The sequence below is a fragment of the Monodelphis domestica genome, chromosome 2, assembly GCF_027887165.1.
Source record: "Monodelphis domestica isolate mMonDom1 chromosome 2, mMonDom1.pri, whole genome shotgun sequence".
Taxonomy (NCBI): Eukaryota; Metazoa; Chordata; class Mammalia; order Didelphimorphia; family Didelphidae; genus Monodelphis; species Monodelphis domestica.
The window spans coordinates 152,316,055-152,339,786 of record NC_077228.1 but is presented as its reverse complement, the minus strand read 5'-3'; the positions used below and the strand labels follow the sequence as shown (position 1 = coordinate 152,339,786).

Sequence of the window (23,732 nt, the reverse complement as noted above, 5' to 3'; positions counted from 1 at the left end):
ACCCTCTTTACTAGTTTCTGTTTGATATAAGGCGGCATCAGAATAAGCAATATATGAATTCTAGTTCAAGGTTTGGAGTCCTTGTTACAAAATCTTTGTTTTTAGAGGTTTATAGTTGTGTCAAGGTAACCAAAAAAAAGTTTCTGGGCGTCCACTGAGGTTGTATTGATGGCAAGATCTCCTGAGTTGATTAAAAGTAGTTCTGGTTGATTGATCTCAGAAATTAGCCCCTTTATGAGGAAAGCAGAACCACAAAACAAACTCCCCAAATGGTCAACCATAGAAAATACCCATTAAAAAAATTTCCCTTTCCATCTTAGGGCAGAGAGAGGAAGTTTGTCCACCCACCCACAGTTTCCCCAGAGGTGTTTCATCTGGGCTGTTTTATTTTCCCTACACAGAGGATCTGTTCCATTTTCAAAGCCTCATCTCTGCGTTTAACATATTATTTCATCCATGGCACATTTCTGAGACTTAAGAAGACATCTTCAAGAGTACTATGGGCCTCAGGACTACAAAGCAACTTGGGATAGGTAGACAGCTACTTCCTGGGCACCAAGACGGTATGTCAGTCATTTGCTGAATATTTTTGAGTAGTTCAGACCAGGCAGGCCTTTGGTCAATGCCTGGCACATTAATAAATGTTTGTTGAATGATTAATAATAAATATGTACTTAGTTGGTGACATTAACAATATCATACACTGCTAGAAAAATGGTACAAATCCCATTGTTAGACAGTGTTCATCCTTTGTAGACAATTTCTTGTAGTAGTGGGCAAGAAATTACTTGCTTGTAATCAGTTTCATCCTTCTCTTCCTAAATATGAATGGCATGAAAGAACTATTACAGTCCTCTAAACTTCTGCTTACTTCAATGTCATCACATGTGTGGAAGCTTTGTGATTAATAGTGGGTTTTATTAATACTTGGAAATATAACTAATTTAAGTATATTCTTTATATGTACATATAGAATAGCTCATGTACATACATATCTATATATGTATGTGTATGTGTCTATTTTTCTATCTCTCCATATCTTTCAGTAGTTTGATTTAAGAGATATAGAACTAGCCTTGAACGAAGACCTGAGTTCAAGTCCTATTTCTGACCTTTGATGCATATAAGTTTTGTGATCCTAGATAAATTACCTAACCTCTCACTACCTCAGGCAATTCTGAAAATACAGGTTATGGGAAATTTCCACACCAAGAGTTCCCTACACCAACAAAATCATAGGTGCAGATCAAAATATGCCAATTTGATTCAATTCAGCAAATATTAAATGCAAAGTGCCAGGTACTGGGGATAAAAAACCAATAACCAAGCAGCCTGTGCCTTCCAAGAGCAGACATTTTATTGAACATGTACATAGAAAATTAAATACAAAATACATAAAGGTGATTTTCATCAGGAGGACATTAGCAACTGAGACCTGTGTTATGAGATTAAGATAGATTTCAGGTAGGAGGTAACGTATGAGTTTACCTTTGAAGGAAGCTAAAAATTCCATGAGATAAGGTGAGGAGGGAGGGCAAACCAGCTATAAGGAAAACCCTTTAAAAATTCAGTTACCCTTTCTACCTGTGTGACTTTAGGCAAATCTCTTAATCTTCCAAGTCTCAGTTTCTTCATCTGCAAAATGATGGGATTGAACTAGATCCCTCTGAGGTAGCTTCCATTTCTGTGTTCCTACGTTCGTCAATATAAATTAAATTTTAAGCTTTCATGTAAGAATTAAATATCTCCCCAATACTTAATAGAAGCTACTTCAGTAAAGGGCCTAGGTGCTGCTAATGAGTTTTGCAATGGGAATTATCTTTTCATTCTCTTTGTTGTAATACTTCCCTGGGGGAGGTCAGGTAATGACTAATGCAAAAAAGAACAAAAAATCAAAATAGAAATTATTAGCATGTACTATCATGCATCAGAACTCCGTCTACATAAAGATCAGGAAATTGCTTAAATATCAGACTACCGTATATATCACAAACCATGCCTGCTGCACCCAGGTAGCTCTGGGGTCTTAGCTAGGGTAGTATCCAGTAAAGTTCATTGCCGTCTGCCTGAATATAGTGGGACTACGGCTACCGTTGGTTAAGATTAATCATCTGGTTCACCGTACAAATCGAAAAGCCCGGTCCCGAACTGCAGCGACTGAGGCAATTGTAGGAGTCCTCGGGCAGCAGCTGAGGCAAAAAGGGAATCTGGAGCCGGCAACCAACCCACTGGGGTGCAAAGGGGCAGGCCGGGCTAGTGGACGGCGGGGTCGGAGCTGTAGCAGTGAGAATCGGGGGGAGCACCCATTCTTGCTTCGTACCTACGGAGGGGAGGGAGTTAGAGACGCGCACAGAGGGGGCTCCTCTCCATGCCCAAGCAGGAAGTGAGTACAAGGAAGGAGCCAGCGAAGACACAAGGAGGAGGAGGAGGACGAGGAGGAGGAGTTGGGGTGTTTTTATCAGCCCGACCCGGGAAAGCCGAAGTTTCCATACTACCTCTTCCCGGGATTCCTTCCTTCCTCCTTTCGTCCCCCTTACCCCACGCCTTCCCATTTCCCACCCGGCTCTCCAGCCCCAAGCTGGAACTGGTGCTCCTCCACCCCGCCTCCATGGCTTCTGCCGAGGACCCTCTGCTTACAGGTAAGTTGACATCAAGGCGGGGCGCACTCTCACCTGCGGGGCGGAGAGCGGTGCCCCGAGGGCTGGCCTTTAGGTCTAGATAAGGGGCGGGGAGAGGGAGAAGGACCGAGTCTCAGCAGCAGCCCAGATGTGGAGAGATTTAGGACGGACACCCAAAGTGCCCCCCCCCCCCATACCCCACTCTCAGGAGCTTTTTGAGCAGTGCTCGCTGTGCAAAGGGCCCCGTGGTAGTTTGGGAACTCTTGTTAAACAAGGTCCTGTGTGGGCAGTAGCTAATTCCCCCCCACACACACCCCCCGCCCCTCTCGTCTCCTATCCCCATCCCAACCTTCTGTCCTTTTGTGCCCCTTCTTGCCCTCTTTTTACTTTTTTGGCCCCAGGCACTTTTGTTCTGGATCGGGAGATGCCAGGTTGAAACACGTCCAACCAATTTCCCTGGCATAAAACAGCTTAAGTATTTGATTCCTTCTCCTGTTTCCACCTTTCCCACTTTCATGCTGTGTAGATTCCCCCTCCCTCAAAAATTTTTTTTGCCTTACCTTAGTACCACAATGGGGTGGGGGTGGAGAGAGAGTTCCCTGTGTCATTCCAAACTGTAGTTACTAGGAAGTTTTACAAGCCAGGATCCCGTCAGTCTACAATCATTTAAGTATTTACTATGTGCCAGTCACTGTACTGAGGGCTGGGCATATAAAGAAAGGTACAGAACCAAAAGACATTCCGTGAACGGTGGGCTTGACCCAAATGTTTTCTACTGTATTTATACTGACTCTTGACACGGAAAACGATTGCTCCATGGATTTACCGCCTCATCAAACTCTATAGCCCAGGAATCCTCTTGGTCTTATCCTAGAATCTAGCCCTATATAAAATCTTGACTATACTGATGCTGTTTCTCTGAAGTTTCTGAATTGGCTTCTCTCAAGAGAGGTCCAAAAGTAATTACTTGAAATAAGTATGCTTCATATTTAATTACTTGAACTTTGACAGAAAAGAGACCTTATGCTCTGGATATGTTGTTACCTTGAGGCAACCAATAAATCAATTAATACACATTTATTAAGTACTTTCTATGTGTATCATGGATTGTGTTAAGCAGGAGGAATACAAAAAGAAGTAAAGCAGTAAGAAATGGAGATGAATAGGAAGAGGCTGGACTGAGCCTTGAGAAGTTTCCTAGAGTAACTAATAAGTTAACAAATATTTATTAAGTGCCTACTATTTGCCAGGCACTGTCAAAAATATATCCTTTAATATTTGCAAGTGGGAAATGATAAATGGAAGAAAAATGATAAATTTGCCTAGATACATCAGTAAGCAAATCCTTGCCTCCAATTAACCTCTTTTCCTTGGCATAAAGAGATGAGAAATGGAGATAAAATATTATAAAACCCCTACTCTTTTTCTTAATATCCTAATGTAGAATTTAGTATTCCTCTGGTACAAGTGTCATGTCCTGCTAGTTAATTTTTGCCTAGCAAATTATTCCCTGGCCTTCAGTTATGCTACTACTGCTCATAGAAATCCTATAGATTCTTCATTTGCTTCTGGGACTTCTCTATCTTACATCTACTTTTCATCATTTCTTCTTCATGTCTTCTTGAGATAGGATGTGTTAGGAATGCCATCAGAGAAATTTAAGTGCTCAACTCTTCTGAGCCAGCCCTCCAATTAACTTCTGGTGAATTCTAAGACTACTCTTGATAATGGATGTCTATGCCTGGTACCCCCCCCCCCCAAGTTTTAAATGTTAATGGTGATGATGATTAAAAGAAAGGCTTCCTTTTTTTTTTATATTTCATTAAGGCTTCTGTGATTTTTCTGGATGGTAACTCCCCCCATTTTGGTAATGAAACTACAATATACTACTGCCATTTAAAGTTTCCCTATCAAATAGTGTGGTGTAATTTGCAGCAAAAGAATAAAGATAGAAAAGTTAAACACTAGTTCTACCAAAATGACAGAAGAAACACACTCTTGTTTTGCTATCTTGGTTCTTTTTTCCTTCAACAGTAATTTTCCTGGATTTACCCTTTAAAGTAAATATATGTCTCTGTATTTTCTATGATACACACATATATACATATACATATTCATGCATAATAGAATAAAAACATATACCTTCTTCACATTAAGAAAACCCATAATTTTGTGTTTTCCAAAATAAAAACAAATTTCAGGTCACATGTACCTGTTATAAAACTAATTAATTTTAAATCTATCTCTCTAAATCTATTAGTAAAATGCAACATTACCCTGACCAAATCAGAATTTTCTCCTAGAGGAAAAGAACTTTTGTTCTTTCAAGTAATTTTGATTTTATCTAGCTGTTGAAAACTAAAGATGAAGGTCCTTGATTTATATAGTGGTGATAACATTCACTGACCCATTTTTATTCCTATGAAAAATGCTGCTCTTTGCTTCATTGCAGTGTTAAAATTTAAGACTAAAATTATAGTTTCCTACTTCTTTTCCAGAAAATTGACACTTTTGGTGTTGGCTATACCTACTGTATCTACTACTCTAAAGCTGGCATCAACACAAGGAAAAGCTTTCAGTGCTTTTGTATCTACCATACAACTGTTTATGTTTGGTTATCATTTCAGGCTATGTTTACATAAAAGCAAGGCTAGCAGCTCTTATCTCCTGCATTCACTCCTCACCTTTTTCAGCAATTAGAGCAGAAAGAATATGCCCCTACCAGAAGGTCCCTCTTCCTTCCTACCTTCCTTAGCCAGCTAGACCATTATTCTGGACATTCCGTATAGAGAGAGCCCTGTTCATTTCATTCTTACCTATAATCGTTACCTCACCTTTTTTCATCTAATTCTGCTTCTTTCTATTTTTTTTCTCTCTCACTTTCCCCATGTCTAGGTCTTTCTTTCATGTCTCTTTGTTGTGTCTCCTCCCTCTCCTCCTCTTCCTCCAGTTTGATCCTCTTGGGTATTCAGCATGCTATTGACTGACACCTTTAAATCTGTGAAATACTGGCTGGGCAAGTGCCAGAGAAATCAAAGTTACAGGCCTATTTCTTTATCTTTGTGCCTTTCTTGCTCTCATCCCTTCACCTAGTTCTGAGAATGACAGTGCAGAGCTGTTTCATGAGGCTGCAATACATTTACACTTAAGAGTAAGAGGAATTAAAAGTGTAGGTTGGCATATCCATCTCTCTTTGCTTGAGAGAGACTTTTGTGACCATGGATATAGTTCAAGACTTCAGGGGTTCTTTATAACCAGTATTGAAAACAGCTGTGCATCAAAAGAAAATCCATGGTGCACAGAACCTAGATTCTGCAATCAGATGTTTAAAGAATCACCTTTAATTCTTCACTAGAAAGCACAAAAGCCATGCTTTTGGCCCATGGCACTCAGTGAAGCTTGAAAACATCTGGTACATTCTGCTTACTTAGCTACAATTGCTCAGAAAGAAGTGAGCTAAGAGTAGTTTTTTTAACTTTCTTAGAGTAATTTGCAATCTGTCATTTGCTTTTAGAGGCACATATTTATATATGAAATTTCTGTATTAACTGTGTCCTTTCAGATTTTTCTAGCCCCACATGGGGGAAGGCATCAGAATATTTGACATAGAACCTACAAATGACTCAATTTGGAAAATGTTAGCTCCCTATAATCTGATTTCTGCCTCCATCCTTCAACTGAAACTGCTCTCTCAAATGCCACTACTTAGTCTCTGAATCACCATATCCAGTATTTTCCCATTATCATCCTCCTTAACCTCTCTGTAGTATATGACACAATAAAGTGCCTTTTCTACTGGATATTTTCTCTTCCTTTGGCTTTGGAAATTACCTAATGTCTTGGTTCTCTTTCTTTGAAACTTTCTTTTCTTCTTTACCCCCTCCACAAGCTGGATATTCTCCCCCAAAAATCTGTCCTTTGCTTCCCTATCCATCTCTCTCTCTCTCTCTCTCTCTCTCTCTCTCTCTCTCTCTCTCTCTCTCTCTCTCTCTCTCTCTCTCTCTCTCATCCCCTTTGAGATTCTAATGTACTCCATCTTCACTATCATCTTTATAAATTACTCCCAAATTTGTATCTTCAGCCCTGAATTGCAGGCTTACATCTCTGACCATCTAGAGCAGTGTTGGTGAAGTATTGGCACTGGAGGACATTTTTTGCATGCCCTGCCTCTTGGTCCAACCTCCCAAAGCAAGCACTTCCTCCCTCTGCTCTAGTGTAATGGGGGAGGGGGGGAAGAAAAGGGACTCACGGGCAGCTTGAAGTTGCCCTCTGGGCACCCAAGCTCAAAAACTTTGCCAAAGGATAAGCCCACTCAGGTACCCAATTCAAATTCAACATATCTAAAATCTTTTATCTTTCCCCTAAATCTCATTCTGACTTTGCTAGTTCTTTCTGTGGTCCCACAATTAAGATCTTAATTTCAGGATTGTTTGAGACTCCAGAAGCCATTCAGTCTAAACAATAGCTAAGGGAGAATATCTTATACAACATCACCCAACCAGTAGGTATCTAGTCTCTGCTTGAAGGCCAGCATTAAGAGGGAACTCACTCCCTTTCAAGGCAACTCATTCTTTTGGGTCTTTCTGTTTCTTAGGAATTGTTTCTTCGGTTACCGAGAGACTACTACTATATCAAGCCTAAATAATTTTCTCTGCCACTTCTACCATCCTAACTGTCCACTGAAACCTAATTTCTCTACCATATACTGTTCAAATGCTGTAAAGGAATTATTATGATTCTCCTAGATCAGTCTTCTCTGATCAGGGAAAACTTCAGTTCCTTCAACAAATCATTATTTGGCATGGTTTCTAGTCCCCTCACTATTCTGGTCATCCTCCTCTGGAACTATTACAGTTTATCAATGTCCTACTTGAAATATGGGGCTCAGGATACATTTTGACCAGGAAAGAAAATGAGGATTATTTGGATTTTGGTCTTTAAAGCCTACAGCAACTTTAGCTTTTATTTGCGGCATGCAAACTGTTGACATATTGAATTTGTAGTCTCTCTCTCTCTCTTTTTTTTTTTAATTTGTAGTCTCTTAAAACTCCTAATACTATTTCCTGCCTGGCTCCCATAATTGTACTTGTGAAAATACAATAGGCCTTTGCATTTGTTCTCATTAAATTACATTTTATTAGGTTTGTCTCTAATTGGTTGAGATCTTTTTGGAACCTGACCCAGTCATCCAGGAGATTTTCTGTCCCTCTCAACAACACAGAGATAAGGAGTAGAAGTGTGATTTCTTTGGCATAAGGAAATTCTGGGTGAGGAAACTCTACCAAGGCAGGCTGACAATTTTTCTGCAACTTTTAGTCTTAAGAGAATTGCCCAGAGCAAGAAGAGCTTAAGCGACTTGCCTAGTGTCACATAGCTGGTACATAGCAAAAGCAGGACTTGAATCCAAGCCTTCTTGACTTTAAGACTAGTTCTGCCTGCCTGTTGCCACACTGTGTTCAAATCTCACCTTCAGATGTGATAAGAGGAATGAGAAAGGCAGTGCCATGTAGAGACAAAATGATTAATTCAAATGAGAAGACCTGAATTTGAACCCATTCTTTAAGTGCTGACTAGCTATATGACTATAGAGAAGTTACTTAGTCCCTCTGAGCCTCAGTTTTCTCATCTGTAAAATAAGCATAATACCTGGAGATCTTAAATCATAGAATTGCTATAAAGTTCAAATTATGTATTTAAAGTGCATCGCACACTTTAAAACATCATAAAAATGCCAGTTATTACTAAGTATGCCTTTCATACTTTTATCCAAGTCATTTGTTAAACCACACAGGGCCAAAGGTAGAGCCTTGGGGGCACTCCGTTAGAGACTTCCTTCCAAGCTGACATGAGCATATTCATTCTTAACTGTTTGGTACAGGCATTTAAACTGGTTAGGCTTTGAAATAATTTTTTTAGAAGAGACCTTATAGTTGACCTAGTCTAATACTGCCCTTTATTAAAAATTTACTATTTAAAAATAGGTATATTTTAAAAATATTGCATTGATTTTTTTAAACTAAGACCTGCCTCCTTACCCTTGTACCTCAAATCGCTCCTCCCACTGAGAACACAAGAAAAACAGACTTATTAAAAACATGAATAGTTAATCAAAACAAATTTCCACATTGACCATGTCCAAAAAAAAAATTGTCTCATTCTGTATTCTGAATCTTTTCACCTCTTTATCAGGAGGTAGGTATGACAGTTTAGCATTAGTCCTCTGGAATCCTAATGGATCATTACTCTGATAAAAGTTCAACACAATGACATTCCATCACATTTATATATCATACTATATCATCCATTCCCCAATTTCTAGAAGCTCCCTCAGATTTTCATTCTTTGTCATTTCAAAAAGTTGTAAACATTTTTGTACATTCTTAGAAATTTTTCCTTGCTTAGGGCTAATCTCTCCCTTAATCTATTCTCCCTCTAATTCCCCCTTCCCTTTCCCTTCTATTTTTCTACAGAGTGAAATGGGTTTTTGTATCCCACATGTGCAACAGTCTGTATGTGTGTGTTCCTACTAATTTTGACCAGTTTAAATGAGAGTAAGATTCAAATGTCAGCCACTCCACCCCCACCATCTCCTCATTTGAATAGATATCAACTTGTACATATTGATTATATTAAATATTTCCCATCAACCTTCCTTTCCTTTTTCCTCATCTCCACCTGCCTTCCCCATAGCATATCCCTTTCTCTTTCCGTTCTTTCCTAAAGATTATTAAGACATTATAGAATCATTCCAAGGCTTTGTCTAATTGAATTCTCTCAATGAACCATAATGATGATAGAGTTCAGAGGGGATATATACATCATTTCCCCATATTTGAATGTAAGCATTTCGTTCTTGTTTAGGTTTTTTTTTTTTAATCATTGTTCATTCAGATTTACCTTTTAACTCTTGTGTTTGACCTTCAGAGTTTCTCTGCAGCTTTGGTCTTTTCATCTGGAATACTTGGAAGTCCTCTATTTTACCAAAAGTCCACTTCTTCTGTTGTATTAAACTTAGTTTTGCTGAGTAAATTCTTCTTGGCTTTAAACCCATATCCTTTGCCTTTGGGAATTGTGTATTCCAAATTCTCTGCTGCTTTATAGTGATGACTGCTAAATTGTGATCATGATTGTGGATCCTTAGTACTTAAAACTCTTTCTTTCTGGCTGCTTGCAGTATTTTTTTCTTTGCCTGGAAAGCTTTGGATTTTGGCCATGATGTTCTTGGAAGTTTTTGTTCTGGTGTTTCTTTTAGGAGATAAAACTGGGGGGTTCTTTCTATTTCTACTTTACTCTCTGTTTCTAAGAAATATGAGCAGTTGTCTTTTAAGATTTCTTGAAATAGGATTCTAGGCTTTTTTTGATATGGTATTCAGATAGTCTAATGATTCTTAATTGTTTTTATCCTTAATCTGTTTTCTTACTTAAAAAAAATTTTTTATTACATTAAAGTTCCAAGGTATCTTCCTCACTGCCCACCCCTTCTTGAACTAGAGAATGCATCATTTGGCCAAAAAATGCATATATAAAACTATGACTTGCATGTTTCTCTTAGTTCTTTTTCTGTAGGTGGACATATACAAGTTATTCTTCAAACTATATTTCTGTTGTTGTATTTAATATTCTTTTGGCTCTGCTTTTTCACTCTTCATAATTTCATAAAGGTTTTTCTTTGTTTTTTTTTTAATTAACCTGTTCATCATTTCTTATGATGCAGTAGTATTCCATTACAGTTATATGCTACAACTTGTTAGCCATTCCCCAACTGACGGGCATCTTCTCAATTATTAGTTCTTTGTTACAACAAAGAGAGCTACTATATTTTAAAACATATAGGTTCTTTTCCTTTTCCCCTCTTCTCCTTAGGAAATAGACCTACTAATGGTATACTGCATTAAAGGGTATTTAATTTTATAATTTTTTGGACACAATTCCAGACTTCTCCCCAAATGGTTGAACCAGTTCACAATTCCACCAACAATGTATGTGTCCCCATTTTTTCCACATTCTCTGTGGAAGTTTTGTTTTTGTTATAATGTTACTTTAAAAGTCTTCCATTTTTTCAGCCTTTTAACTTTATTTTAGTATTTCTTGTTGCTTTATGGAGTTTTGGGCTTCTATTTGGTCCATTCAGATTTTCAGGGAGTTTGTTGCTTGGGAAAGATTTTTTTCATTTTTTGTGCCAATCTGTTAATTCCCTTTCCAATTCTTTCTTACATAGCTGTCATTGCTTTTCTAAATTTTTCCTCAAATGGATTCTCATTCCATTTATTTTTTTAGACCATTGAAAAACTCTGTGTTTTTTTAATTCTTTCTCTGTTTCTCCCAGGAATTCTAATTTATTTTGTGCCCCAGTTGTGTTTTCCTATGAAACTTAGCAGTAATCATTCTCTTTTTCTGCATCTGAGCCAATCATCTCTTATCATAGCTATTATTGTGTGATTCTTTTTTTTTTGTCTATCCATTCTCCCATTCTATTTCCTGATTTCCAACATCATGCAAGGGGTGAACTGGTTCCATTGCTTCTTGGAGTATTAAGTATTTTGTTATTCCAAAATCTCAGGGACAGGCTAGGCTCTTACAAGTTTTCAGTGTTCCCAAAAGGCATCAATCCAGGGTAAAGTCTGATTTCTGCTCCCCTGGTCTGAGGTCTTCAAGTTTCTGAACTGGTTTAAGTTGACTACTGCTAGACTCCTCCCTACTAGCTGGCCAGAGAATTGTATTTGTTCAAAGAGGCAGAATTATAGGTTCCCCTTTGGTTTGGGTTTCCTGTCATGGTTATTCCTCCTCAGCTGGGCTAGATGCTGGAAGTAAGACCCAGCTTTGCACCTGAGGTCTGAGCCACACCACTGTTGTTGCTGCTGTTGGCTTCTGAACTTCCTTCTTTCAGTACACCACTCAGGCCCTCTCTAAACTGGTCACTGGTCCCCTTTTCACTTCATTTTGGATCATGCAGGATGATAATGGGCAACAAAGCTGTATGTTGCCCCTGTCCCCATCTCAGTGCCCTAGTATGGATCAGGGACCTCCTTTGGGGCTAATTGTGCATGGGTGATGGAGTGCACCCTATGCTGTGAGCTGCTTTGAACCTGTCCCCAATGTTAACAGACCTCTGTTTATCTCTCTAAACTGACCTGAACCAGACAAAGAATGCATAGTGTCTTCTTCTGGATTTCTCTGTTAGGGTTGATGCATTTTATAGATCTATCTGAAGAAGTTGTGAGTAGAAGCATTTGTTTCTTTCCACTCTACCATCTTGGCTTTCTGCCCTAAGGTGATTCATAACTTGCTCATGTCTTCATTTGACCACAAGGCTAGCATAAGAAATTTCGTCAGATAATTTGCAGAAATTCAGGTGTACTTATGTGAACTGCACATTTTTGATCTTATTTAATAACTATCATTAGGAAAAGGTAATCTGTCATCACTTGCTTTTATAGAGTCATGTTGTGATGTTATGAAGCCTTTGTGATCAGTGCTTTCCTTTCTAAACATTCACTAACCAAACTCTATACTCTTTTTCCTTTTTGAAAATCAGGGCAGTTTTGCCCATCTACTCAGGTCAGGGTGGCTTTTGCCAAACTGCAATCTTATAGCACTTCTTCAATTCTCTTCAATCTTCCAAAGATCACTGATGTGACTCAGTCCCCCATGTCTGAAACATTGGGGTTATCTTTTGTCCTTTCACTTCTCATAGCCAATAAATTACAAAGTCCTATAAATGTATGTCATTTGTCTATAACCTACCCCCTACTACTTTTCCAGTTTTATTACACCATACTAACTCCCCACCATATACTCTGATGTAGTGACATTGACTTCTTGCACAAACACCATCTCTCACTCCTGGTGTTTTCCTGGGCTGTCCTCCATTCCTGGAAATCTCTCCCTCCTCATTTCTGCCTACTGGCTTCCCTAGCTTCCTTCAAGTCTCACCTAAAGTCTCCAAGTCCACAAGAAGACTTTTCAGTTCTTTTTAGTCCTGGTTCCCTTCCTCTGAAACTATTCCCCAATTTATTTTGCACATACACATGTATCTATGTGTGTGTGTGTATAGATGTGTATAGATATAGATATATAGATATAGGTATACAAAGATATATCATGTTTATACAAAGATGGTTTCAGTTTGTCTTCCCCATTTGACTTTGAACTCCTTGAGAGTAGGGACTGTTTTTTTTTATCTTTCCTTGTATTCCTTTAACTTAACCCTGTCACCCAAATGTCAGTGTCTCATAATGTGTGTTACAAAGTAGGTGCTTAAAATTTTGAGTTGACTAAGAGTTCTACATTTGTTCATCCTTTGTATCTCTCCCCATTTGTCCATTATCACTGTCACTACTCTGGTTCCGGCCTTCCTAACTCCTCTGCCCCTATTCCAAACTATTGCAATAGCATCATAAGAGTGTTTCTGCTTCCACTCTTTTGCCCTTTACTCATTCTTCATAATAATTCCAGATATCTTCCTTATACAGACTTCTGACTATTTAATCCTAACCTGAACATATTTAGTGGCTCTCTACTGCAGTGAGAGTATAGTTCCATTTCCTCTTTATGGTATTCAAGGCCTTATACAATCCATCTGGAGCCACTCTATTTTTCCAGTCTTATTTCTTAGTTCATCTTATTTTCAGGCACAGTCTTAAGCCTAGCCATCTTGGACTGTGCCTCACACTTTCCAATTCCTATGCTTTCTCTCAAGCTGTTTTTTTGTTACTGGAAAACTTTTCCTTCCCATCATTACCTGATGACTTTCTATCATTTAAAATCCAGTTCAAATTCCATCTTCATGAAGTGTTTGCTGATATCCCCTTTTGATAGCAGCCATCCTCCTTGTAACTCACATAGTCCTTTGTTTTATATCTCTCAAATGTAGTTATGATGTAATGTTTTTTATTATTATTATACATGTTCCTCATTAAGCCATTAGCTCAATGAGGGTTGGGACTATATATTATACAAATTTTGTATCTCTCTCAATTCCTATCAGTGGAAATTAGTGTCAGGTTCACCTAATGTCAGTGTCTCATAATATGCTGATATATTCTTTAAAGGTCAAATAGCAATTTATTTTTTTTGAACCCTTACCTTCTGTCTTGGAGCCAATACTGTGTATTGGCTCCAAGGCAGAAGAGTGGTAAGGGCTAGGCAATGGGGGTTAAGTGACTTGCCCAGGGTCACACAGCTGGGAAGTGTCTGAGGCCTGATTTGAACCTAAGACCTCCCATCTCTAGGCCTGACTCTCAATCCACTAAGCCACCCAGCTGCCCCCGCAAATAGTAATTTATGAATCAAAAGTGTTTGTGTAATAGCAACCATAAAATTGTGAGTTTTTTCTTATCTTTAACTGAATAGAAAGGCATAATCCAAATCATTCATATTATAGAAAGGAAACTGAAACTCAGAGAAGTGACTAAGCAGACACATAGTCCTAAGGAACTGAAAGCTCAGTTTCCCTAGTCATGGAGCTAAGCACAAGAAAGCAAGGATTGAATTTTTCTGGGGATGCCCCTGCATTCAAATTTCCCTTCTTCAATAGCCAGGGGCCTCAAAAGACTAAAGTTATAACCTCTGTGTCCTTCTCACAAAGCCTCTGTCCCATCAGTAACATATCCAGCCCCCAAACCTTCATGTCCTGATGCTAGAATTTAGTATTCTTTAAGATAAAGAATTATATTCTTCCCCATGGCCCACTTTCACCTTATTATTATTCTCTTGGGCCTGCAAAGGTGAAATGCCAATTGCTGCTTTTTGTGTTTACTTTTTTCACTTCCAAAATTCATTCTTCTCTCTTTACCATTTCTCTTCTTCTATCATAGCTCCTTCTCACCTCACACATAGCCAGTACTCTTTTTTTTTTTCCTCCTGAAATGCAGAATTGGCTTCATGCTTAGGAAGAAGAGAAAATTGCCCAATTCATACAATTTTATGCACCAAGAAGGCACTCATGCCCTCCCTGCACTGAACATTCTTCCTAAAATTAAGGAATTCCTAACTTTTTACTCTTAAAACTATATTCTTATAGCTTTAAGTATTGATTTCCTATTAAAATAACGTAACCCTGAAAGAGGTAGTAGTTTAAGTTATCACCAGTCATTTATATGTTAGAACATGGTTCTTAACCTTTTTTTGTGTGTCAAGGATCCCCCTTGGCAGTCTGATGAAGTCTATGGACTCCCTTCTCAAAATGTTTTTAAATGCACAAAATAAATACATATATGTATATATATGTATATATTATAAGGGAAATAAATTATGTTGAAATATTCTTTTAATGTAAACAGATGAAGCCTCTACTAATAAATTTTGATAGGAGAGTAAGAAATTGATTATAAGAGTATTTTGTCTCTGATTTGGGTGAAGAAGGTATTTTCTTTCCAACAAGTATTAATTGGAAAGAACCAAGTCCAAGGAGGTTTGAAACCCAAACAAAATCAATAAATATTTAAGTGCCTACTATGTGCCAGACCCTGTGATAAACTTGGATATGCAAAAAGAGTCAAAAGACAGTTTCTGACCTCAAAGAGTTTACAATGTAATTGGGGGAGGCAACATATATATATATATTTATATTTACATATACAATACAAATATATATAATACAAATATATACAAATTAAAGAGGAAATAATAGGGAAGGTAAAAAGTGGGAATAGGAAAGGGATTTGGGGTTTAAGTTGGGATTTAAGGGAAGCCAGTAGACAGAGACAAGGAAGGAGAGCATTCCAGGCTAGGTGGACAGTCAGAGAAAATACCCAGTGTTGAGAGATGAAATATATTTTATGGCGGAACAGAAAAGAGGCCAATATTACTGAATGGAAGAATAAATGATCAAGAATATGATATAAGAATACTGGAAAAGTAGGTGGAGGATAGGTAACTAAGTGCTTTGAATGACAAACAGGATTTTGGATTTGATCTTGGAGGTGATAGGGAACCACAGGAATTTATTTAGTAGAAAAATGACAGTTAGACCTAAGCTTTAGGAAAATCACTTTGGCAGTTGATGGAAGATGGATTTGGAATGGGTAGAGATGAGGCAAGGCAGACCCATCAGTCGGTGCCCAGACATGAGGTGATGAGAGCTTGTACCAGAGAGTTAGCAGTATCAGAGGAGAGGAAGAGGCTTATTTGAGAGATGTTGCAAGAATGAGATCAACAGACCTTGGTAACAGATTGTATATGGGGTGATAGGTGCAAAAGACAGTGAGGAGTCAAGGATGGTTCCTAGGTTTCAAGCTTGAGGGACTGAGAGGGTGATGTTGCCATCTATAATAGTAGAGAAGGTAAGAGGAGTAGAGGTTTTAGAGAGGGAATTAATGGTTTTCATTTTGAACATGTTGAGTTTAAGCTATCTAGTTAACATAGAGTGTAAAATATCTGAAAGTAAGTTGAAGATGACAGATTGGAGATCAGCAGAAAAATTGGGGGCAAGATAGGACGATTTGAGATTAGCAGAGGAGCATAAAGATGGTAATTAAATTCATGGGAGGTGATGAGATCATCAAGTGAAGTAGTGTAAAAGGAGAAGGGAAGAGGATCCAGGATGTCATTTTGTGGGACACTTATGGTTGGGGTGTATGTTCTAAATCTAAATCTAAATCAAAATCAAAATCCAGCAAAGGAGAATGAGGAGAGGTCAGATAGATTGGAAAGAGAAGAGTTTCAAGGATAGAAGAGGTTGATAAACAGTGGCAAAGGCTGCAGAGAGGTCAAGGAGAATGAGGATTAAGAAAAAGCCATTGGATTTGTCAACTAAGAAAATCATCTCTAACTTTGGAGAGAACAGTTTTGTGGGATAAACTCAGAAATCAGATTGTAAGAGATCAAGAAGAAAGTGAGATGAAAGTGGAGGCACCTATTGCATGCTCCCTTTTCAAAGAGTTTAGCCATAAAGAACAAAAGAGATATAGGATTATAATGGAAAAGCAGGATCAAGCTCAAACACAAACTTGGATTATGTCATAATTTTGCTTTGTGTTTATATGTCTTGACATTCTGTCCATCTCATTACTTTCTCTCTATTGTCATAACAAATATATTAAAGAAAAACACAACATAATGGAAGAGAAAACAAACAAAAATAATAATTTTAAATCACCCAGTAAAATATTTTTGCATCTCTCAGTATATGTCTGATTAGTTAGTTAGTGGTAGTCTCTCGGTTACCGAGAATGACAATTGTCTTTGTGCATTATCATCTATTGATGTACCCAATGTGTCTGAACATATGGTCTATCTGACTATATCAATACACAGTCCTCCCCTCTACCCCTTATGAAATCTTTAGTAGCTAAATTTAACAAATTAAGAGAATGCTGAAGTGCCTACTGTTTTCAAGGCTGAAAATACAATTATAAATATTGCCCTCAAGGAACTTAGATTCTCTTGGAGGGATATAATATACACAAATAAGTAGACTCAAAGAAAATTGAGAGGAAGTGAGCATGAATACTCAGAGGGGGGGGGGTTGGATTTAAAGGCAGAGAACCAGAGTTTTTGTATTTTGAAGGTAGATATGGATAACCAGAAGCCTGGGTAAGAGAACAAAGGAAGAAAAGTGGACTCCTGGGAGATCCTGGGGAAGATTAATGCTAAGAACATAAGGGTGAGATAATGATCCTTCAAAGAAGATTGAGAAGGTATAGATAAAAAGGTTTGAGAAGAAGATGAAGAGATCAAGGGAGGAAGAGAATGTTAAGAGTAGAGTGTGGCCAATTGTAGCAAAAGCTGCAGTGAGGTTAAGGAGGATGAGAACTGAAAAAAGGCAGGTGAACTTAATAATTTCAGGATCATTGTCAACTTGTCAACACAGGAGGGAATGATTTCAGTTGTGCAGTGTGTTCAGAAGTCAGGTTGCCATTCTGGAGGGCAATTTGGAACTATGCCCAAAGGGCACTAAAAGACTGTCTGCCCTTTGATCCAGCCATAGCACTGTTGGTTTTGTACCCCAAAGAGATAATAAGGAAAAATATATGTACAAGAATATTCATAGCTGCACTCTTTGTGGTGGCAAAAAATTAGAAAATGAGGAGATGCCCTTCAATTGGAGAATGGCTGAACAAATTGTGGTATATGTTGGTGATGGAATACTATTGTGCTCAAAGGAATAATAAAGTGGAGGAATTCCATGTGAACTAGAACAACCTTCAGGAATTGATGCAGAGTGAAAGGAGGAGAACCAGGAGAACATTGGACACAGAGACGGATGCACTGCAGTACAATCAAATGTAATGGATTTCTCCATTAGTGGCAATGCAGTGATCCTGAACAACTTGGGAGAAATCTAGGAGAAAAACCACTACCCACATCCAGAGGAAAAATGTGGGAGTAGAAACACAGAAGTAAAACAACTGCTTGATTACATGGGTCGAGGGGGATATGATTGGGGATATAGACTAAATGAACATCCTAATGCAAACACCAACAACATGGAAATGGGTTCTGATCAAGGACACGTGTAATACCCTGGGAAAAAATCAAAATTCCTTTGAGCACAATAGTATTCCATCACCAACATATACAACAATTTGTTCATCCATTTCCAATTTTTTTTTTTTGCTACCACAAAGAGTGCAGCTATGAATATTCTTGTACATGTCTTTTTCCTTATTGTCTCTTTGGGGTACAAACCCAGCAGTGCTATGGTTGGATCAAAGGGCAGACAGTCTTATAGCATCCTTTGGGTATAGTTCCAAATTGCCCTTCAGAATGTTTGGATCAATTCACAACTCCACCAGCAATGCATTAATGTCCCAACTTTGCAACATCCTCTCCAGCATTCATTACTTTCCGTTACTGTCATGTTAGCCAATCTGCTACAACCTCAAATTTCTAACTGTCTCTAGATCCTTCATTTGTCCTTATTACATTTTATCTTTTATCATACAAGTTCTTTGAGTCATCTTCTTCACACCCTATTGGATTGTAAGTTCCTTCAAGGGAAAAAAATCATAGTATTTTTCATCTTACTACCACTAGCTCCTAGCATTGTGTCTCTGGCACCTAGTAGGCACTTAATAAATATGTGTGAAATTAATTGAATCGAAAACTTCTTAAGGAAAGATAATATATTCTTTTGAATTTGCAAGAGTTTGAAATACAAATCCTATTCACATTGCATATCAATGAATATTTTTGAATGCTGAAAGGTTGTTACAGAGAAAGTAAGATGGATTTAGAATAAGGAGGCAAACTCACAGTTGAGAGCAAACTCACATTTTGTTGCTGTTGTTCAATCAATTCAGTTGTGTCCAACTCTTTCTGAACCCATTTGGATTTTTCTTGGCAAAGATACTGGAATGGTTTGACATTTCCTCCTATAGCTTATTTTACAGATGAGAAAACTGAAGCAAGCAGGGTTAATGACTTGCCTAAGGTTACACAATTACTAAGTATCTGAGCTCAAATTTGAACTCAAGTCTTTCTGACTCCAGGCCCAGTTCTCTAACCACTATATCACCTAGCTGCCCCAAATCACATTTATCAGAATTTAAATCCATATCAAGTAGGCAATCTGACTTCAAAGAGCAACAGATAGAAAGATAGAAAGATAGATAGATAGATAGATAGATAGATAGATAGATAGATAGATAGATAGATATAAAAATATATGGTTATATTTGATTATCTATAGTCTTATAGGCTTTTATCAGTAATCTGTCCTAAAACTGATTTTATCTACCCTAACAGTGTGTTATGGGAAATTTCTCTAATTTCTCTAAATTGTTGCTGTTAACTAAATCTATCACAATGTAAAACTTATAGAGATTAAAAACCCAAGTTTTATTATTCACAAGAACTGGTTCAGGAGGTAGAAAAATAGCTCTGAATCAAAACTGAGTTTCTGACAAAGCCTTTTTAGAGAAAATTATGAGACTTTTTTTTTAACATATAACAATTTTTATATTCATAAAGATCACACTTGATAATCAAATAGATTCATTGTCTTTTTTGCTTCTTTAGCCAAATTAGTATACAGACTAAGTTACAATTTAAAATATCGAGTTTGCAAAATCCAAGGCCATATTTTAAAGAGGTCACAATGGGCTAATTGAGAGGAAGAGATTTACAAAGTTAAGCATAAATTCAGTGTAAGAGATATTCTTCCATAAATAAAATTAGCTCAATCCTCTTGGGAGGGCTTAAAAATTTTGAAGATGCTATATTTCTTTTTTCCTCTCTTTTGGCCTCATATCTCAGGAATGTAAAAAGTCTTTCCTTAATAATATAATTCCATGAGCCAAATTTTAGTCAGGAAACTGGCTTCAGTTAGTTGTTCTAGGAGGAATGACATTATAAAATTATAATTGGCATTATAAAATTATAAAATATAGATGGCCTTATAAAATTGAATAAAAGGAAAGAATAAATTTCCATTAAAATAGTGTTTCATTTAATTTTAAGCCCATTTCTTCTTGTCTTGGGAGAAATGGAAGAGGGACCCGACCTGTGATTTCATCAGTATAGGAAATTTCTGGGTGAGGAAGTTCCCTCTACCAGTTTAGGTTAACAACTTCTCTTCAATGTATAGCTTGAGCCCTTAGAAGTTGAATGACTTGTCTCAGCTCACAGAACTTGTACTTGTGAGAATCAAGAAATGAACCCAGGTCTTTCAGGCTTTATTTATATACTATACCATGCTGCCTCTCAGATGGAAAATAAAATCATGTGTTTTTTAAAAGTGTGACTCAAGTCCTATATTAACTTGAAAATCATTATCAGAAAGTGAATTTCATTATACTTATTTATTTTTACAGATCATGCTACAAGAGAACCAGTAGAAGATACAGATCCTAGCACTTTATCTTTTAAAATGGTATGTTGTGATTTCTGTTTAAATAGAAATGTCATTTGATTTCAACTGGCTCATCATTATCAGAAACCTTAAAATGATGTTTTCCTGACATCAATATCTTATCAAATAGAATATGATTTGTCAGATAGTAGACATCCACCCTCCCCAGCACCTAAAATAGAACTAATCCCAAATGCAGGAAATGATCAACTATAGTGTGTGTAATTATATATACATACAAACTTATAAACAGAGCTGTATAAAACAAAGCAATATCTAGGAATCCTGTTGCCTAAGGCAAATTCATTTGAATAGGAGGAGAAAGAATAGCTATAATAAGCCCTTAGACTAGTGGTTAGTAACCATTTTTTGTCTTGGTCCCTTTAGAAGTCCTGCAAAGCTTATGACCTCTTCTTCAAATAATGTTTTTAAATATATTAGGTTAAAAAACCATAGGATTACAAAAGAAACCAATTATATTGAAATTTTATTTTTATTTTAAACAGCTTTACAGACCTCGGGTTAAGAACTTTTACCCTAGAGAATAAGATTTGTGAACTCAAGCATTTTGAAGGAGAAGGAAAATGTGCCTGAGGAGTTCAGCTATAAATATATCTGTGAGACAAGTAGAGACAGCATATCCCTCTCCTCTTCTCCCTAACTTTGCTAGTCCAAGACCTCCCTCCTGCCTTCTTCGCCAGCCTATACAGAGGCAAAAAGCAGTAGAGGAACATTAGGCATGAGGACAGAAGTCTTCAGTCCACTTCAAATCAAGGAAGAAATTCACCTTTCCCAAGTTGGTGCCTGTTAAAGTCCCTACTCATCCTGCCCTCGTTATGTTTTTTTTTTTAATTAAATTTTGCTTATGACTTCTATAGCATATGCTTTGGAGTTTTCACTGAATGGAGTGGTGCAAACTGATTGATTTATTCAACCAACTCCTATCTTATAAATACTGAACTGTTTTTTTCCTAGAGATGTTGGAAGAAAACAACTACCTTCTGTTTTAGAACCTATACTAAGTATTGGTTTCAAGGCAGAAGAGCAATAATGGCTAAGCAATCCATTTTAAGTGATTTGTCCAGGGTCATACAATTCGGAAATAACTGAGGCCAAATTTGAACCCAGGACATCCTATTTCTAATCCTCACTCTTCACTGCCCCCCAAATAACTTTTTATTGCTGAATCCACATTTTAATATTTGGATAATAATACTGTTACTATCTCTAATTTGGCATTGAAAATGAAGGGTCAGCAGAAATATTTATGTACATACTCTCTCATTAGAGTATAAACTCTTTGAGGACAGAAACAATTTCAGTTTTGCCTTTGTATCCCCTGGCATTTAGTATAGTACCTGGCACATAGAAAGCACTTGATGTGTGTTGATTGATTGATTTATTGTAAGAAGGGCTTTGCTTTGTTTTTTAACATAAATTATCTAATTTGATCCTAACAACATGGTGAAGTAAGTAGCCTTAGTGTAATTATCTCTGTTTTTACAAATGAGGAAGGAAATTAAGACTCCAAAAAGTTAAGCAACTTGCCCAAGGTCACACAGCTAATATATGGAAGATGGGAAATTTGAATTACGTGCCCTTTTACTCCAAATCTAATGCTTTTTGACTGTACTACACTTTCTTTACTACATGGACATGAAAAATGTTATATACCAAATGCCTTCAAAAAAGGTAATTTATTTCTAATGTGAAAATAATATGCAGCAAATATTAGCATTAGTTAAAGAATAGGATATTCTGTTTAATTAAATACATGGTCATTTCAAGTTTACCATATGCCACACATGGCTTGCCAATTTTCAAAATTGATTATGCTATAAAATATTCTTACCACTAAACTAAATAAAACACCATTTTATTTGTCCTTGATGATTCAGAATGTGTTTTAAGGACCTTTCCATGTTTAAGGCTTATCAATTATGGATTGTTTGTGTCAGGAGAGAAGGGAGGAGCTGAGATATAATTTTTACCTGGGAATAATTTTTATTTAAAAAAATTTTTTTTTTATTTTTTAAAAACCCTTACCTTCCATCTTGGAGTCAATACTGTGTATTGGCTCTAAGGCAGAAGAGAGGTAAGGGCTAGGCAGTGGGGGTCAAGTGACTTGCCCAGGGTCACACAGCTGGGAAGTGTCTGAGGCCAATTTTGAACCTAGGACCTCCCATCTCTAGGCCTGGCTCTCAATCCACTGAGCTACCTAGCTGCCCCCCCTCTCTCCTACTCTTACTCATTCTATACCTACTGTTTGATTTATTTCAACTTTACAACCCTCTGCCCCTCCCTAATCTTTCTGTCTAGAAAGTTCATTTGTTATTGAGTTGTTTCAATTATGTCTAGCTTTTCTAGGAGATGACCCTGGGTTCTTGTGGGCTACCCAAAAAAAGCCTAAATTTTTGCAACTTCTCATACTGGAAAAGTTTCCATTATACTTGAAGATTGTCCTAGCTAAGAATAGACTGACAAAATACCAGGAAATTAGCCACTAAGGAATGTTTTTAGACTATGGAATCCAGTGTGTGGAAGAAAAGTAAATTTCAAATATAAATATAAAAATTTGCCCTAGTGATAAATATAAGTGGTTTTTAATGGAATGAGTAGTGATTATAGGAGCACAAGTCCAAGAATCAAAAGACCAGAATTTGAGTTCCATCTGCCATATTTACTTAATATGTGACCTTGGACAAATCACTTAACCTATCAGAGTCTCATTTTCTCAGTTGGAATTACAATATTCTGACCATCTACCTTACAAGATGGTAGTGCGGAAAATACTTCATAACTCTTAAAGTGCTATAAAATGAGTTGCTAAGGAAATATGTTATTTTAATAATTATTTTTATAACTTCCTTCTGCTGGCACTGATAATTAAAAGCTAATTATAAATCTTTATCCAATTAGATAGAAACTTCTTTATCTCTCCTTTGGGATGCTATGAATATATAGAATAAGCATTCAAATGTTTATTCAATATGGAATGAATAGTATTCAGAAATCATGAGATGGAAGTCATAGCATCATAGGTTAATAGTGGGGAGACCATCCTTAGATGATCAAGCCTTAGAGGTCATCTAGTCCAAACCTTTTATTTTGCTGATGAGAAAGCTCCATCCCAGAGAAATTAAATTACTTAATGTCTACTCCCTCTCCTCTTCTACATCTTCTTCAGTTTGGTTTCTGACTTTATCACTCAACTGAAGCTGCTTTTCTCAAGTTACCAGTGATCTCTTAATTACCAAGCCTAATCATCTGTTTTGGGTTTTGGTTTTTTGGTCTTCATTCTTCCTGAACACTCTGCAGCA

The 23,732-nt window shown here is 37.2% G+C and overlaps 1 protein-coding gene across 2 annotated transcripts in view; it reads left to right on the top strand.

Annotated features, from left to right (window-relative positions):
- The first annotated feature begins 416 nt into the window (after nucleotides 1–416).
- The window catches only part of EDARADD (EDAR associated via death domain), an 81,950-nt gene continuing 58,634 nt past the window's right edge, over nucleotides 417–23,732 (top strand). The window contains exons 1-2 of one of the 2 annotated variants that reach the window (XM_007481578.3): nucleotides 417–563; nucleotides 20,375–20,433. In XM_007481578.3, the coding sequence (XP_007481640.1) occupies nucleotides 500–563; nucleotides 20,375–20,433 (123 nt within the window). In that variant the 5' untranslated portion in view covers nucleotides 417–499. Of the gene's footprint in view, nucleotides 564–2,024; nucleotides 2,640–20,374; nucleotides 20,434–23,732 lie in introns of those variants that run through there. The other variant, XM_007481577.3, reaches the window with a different exon arrangement.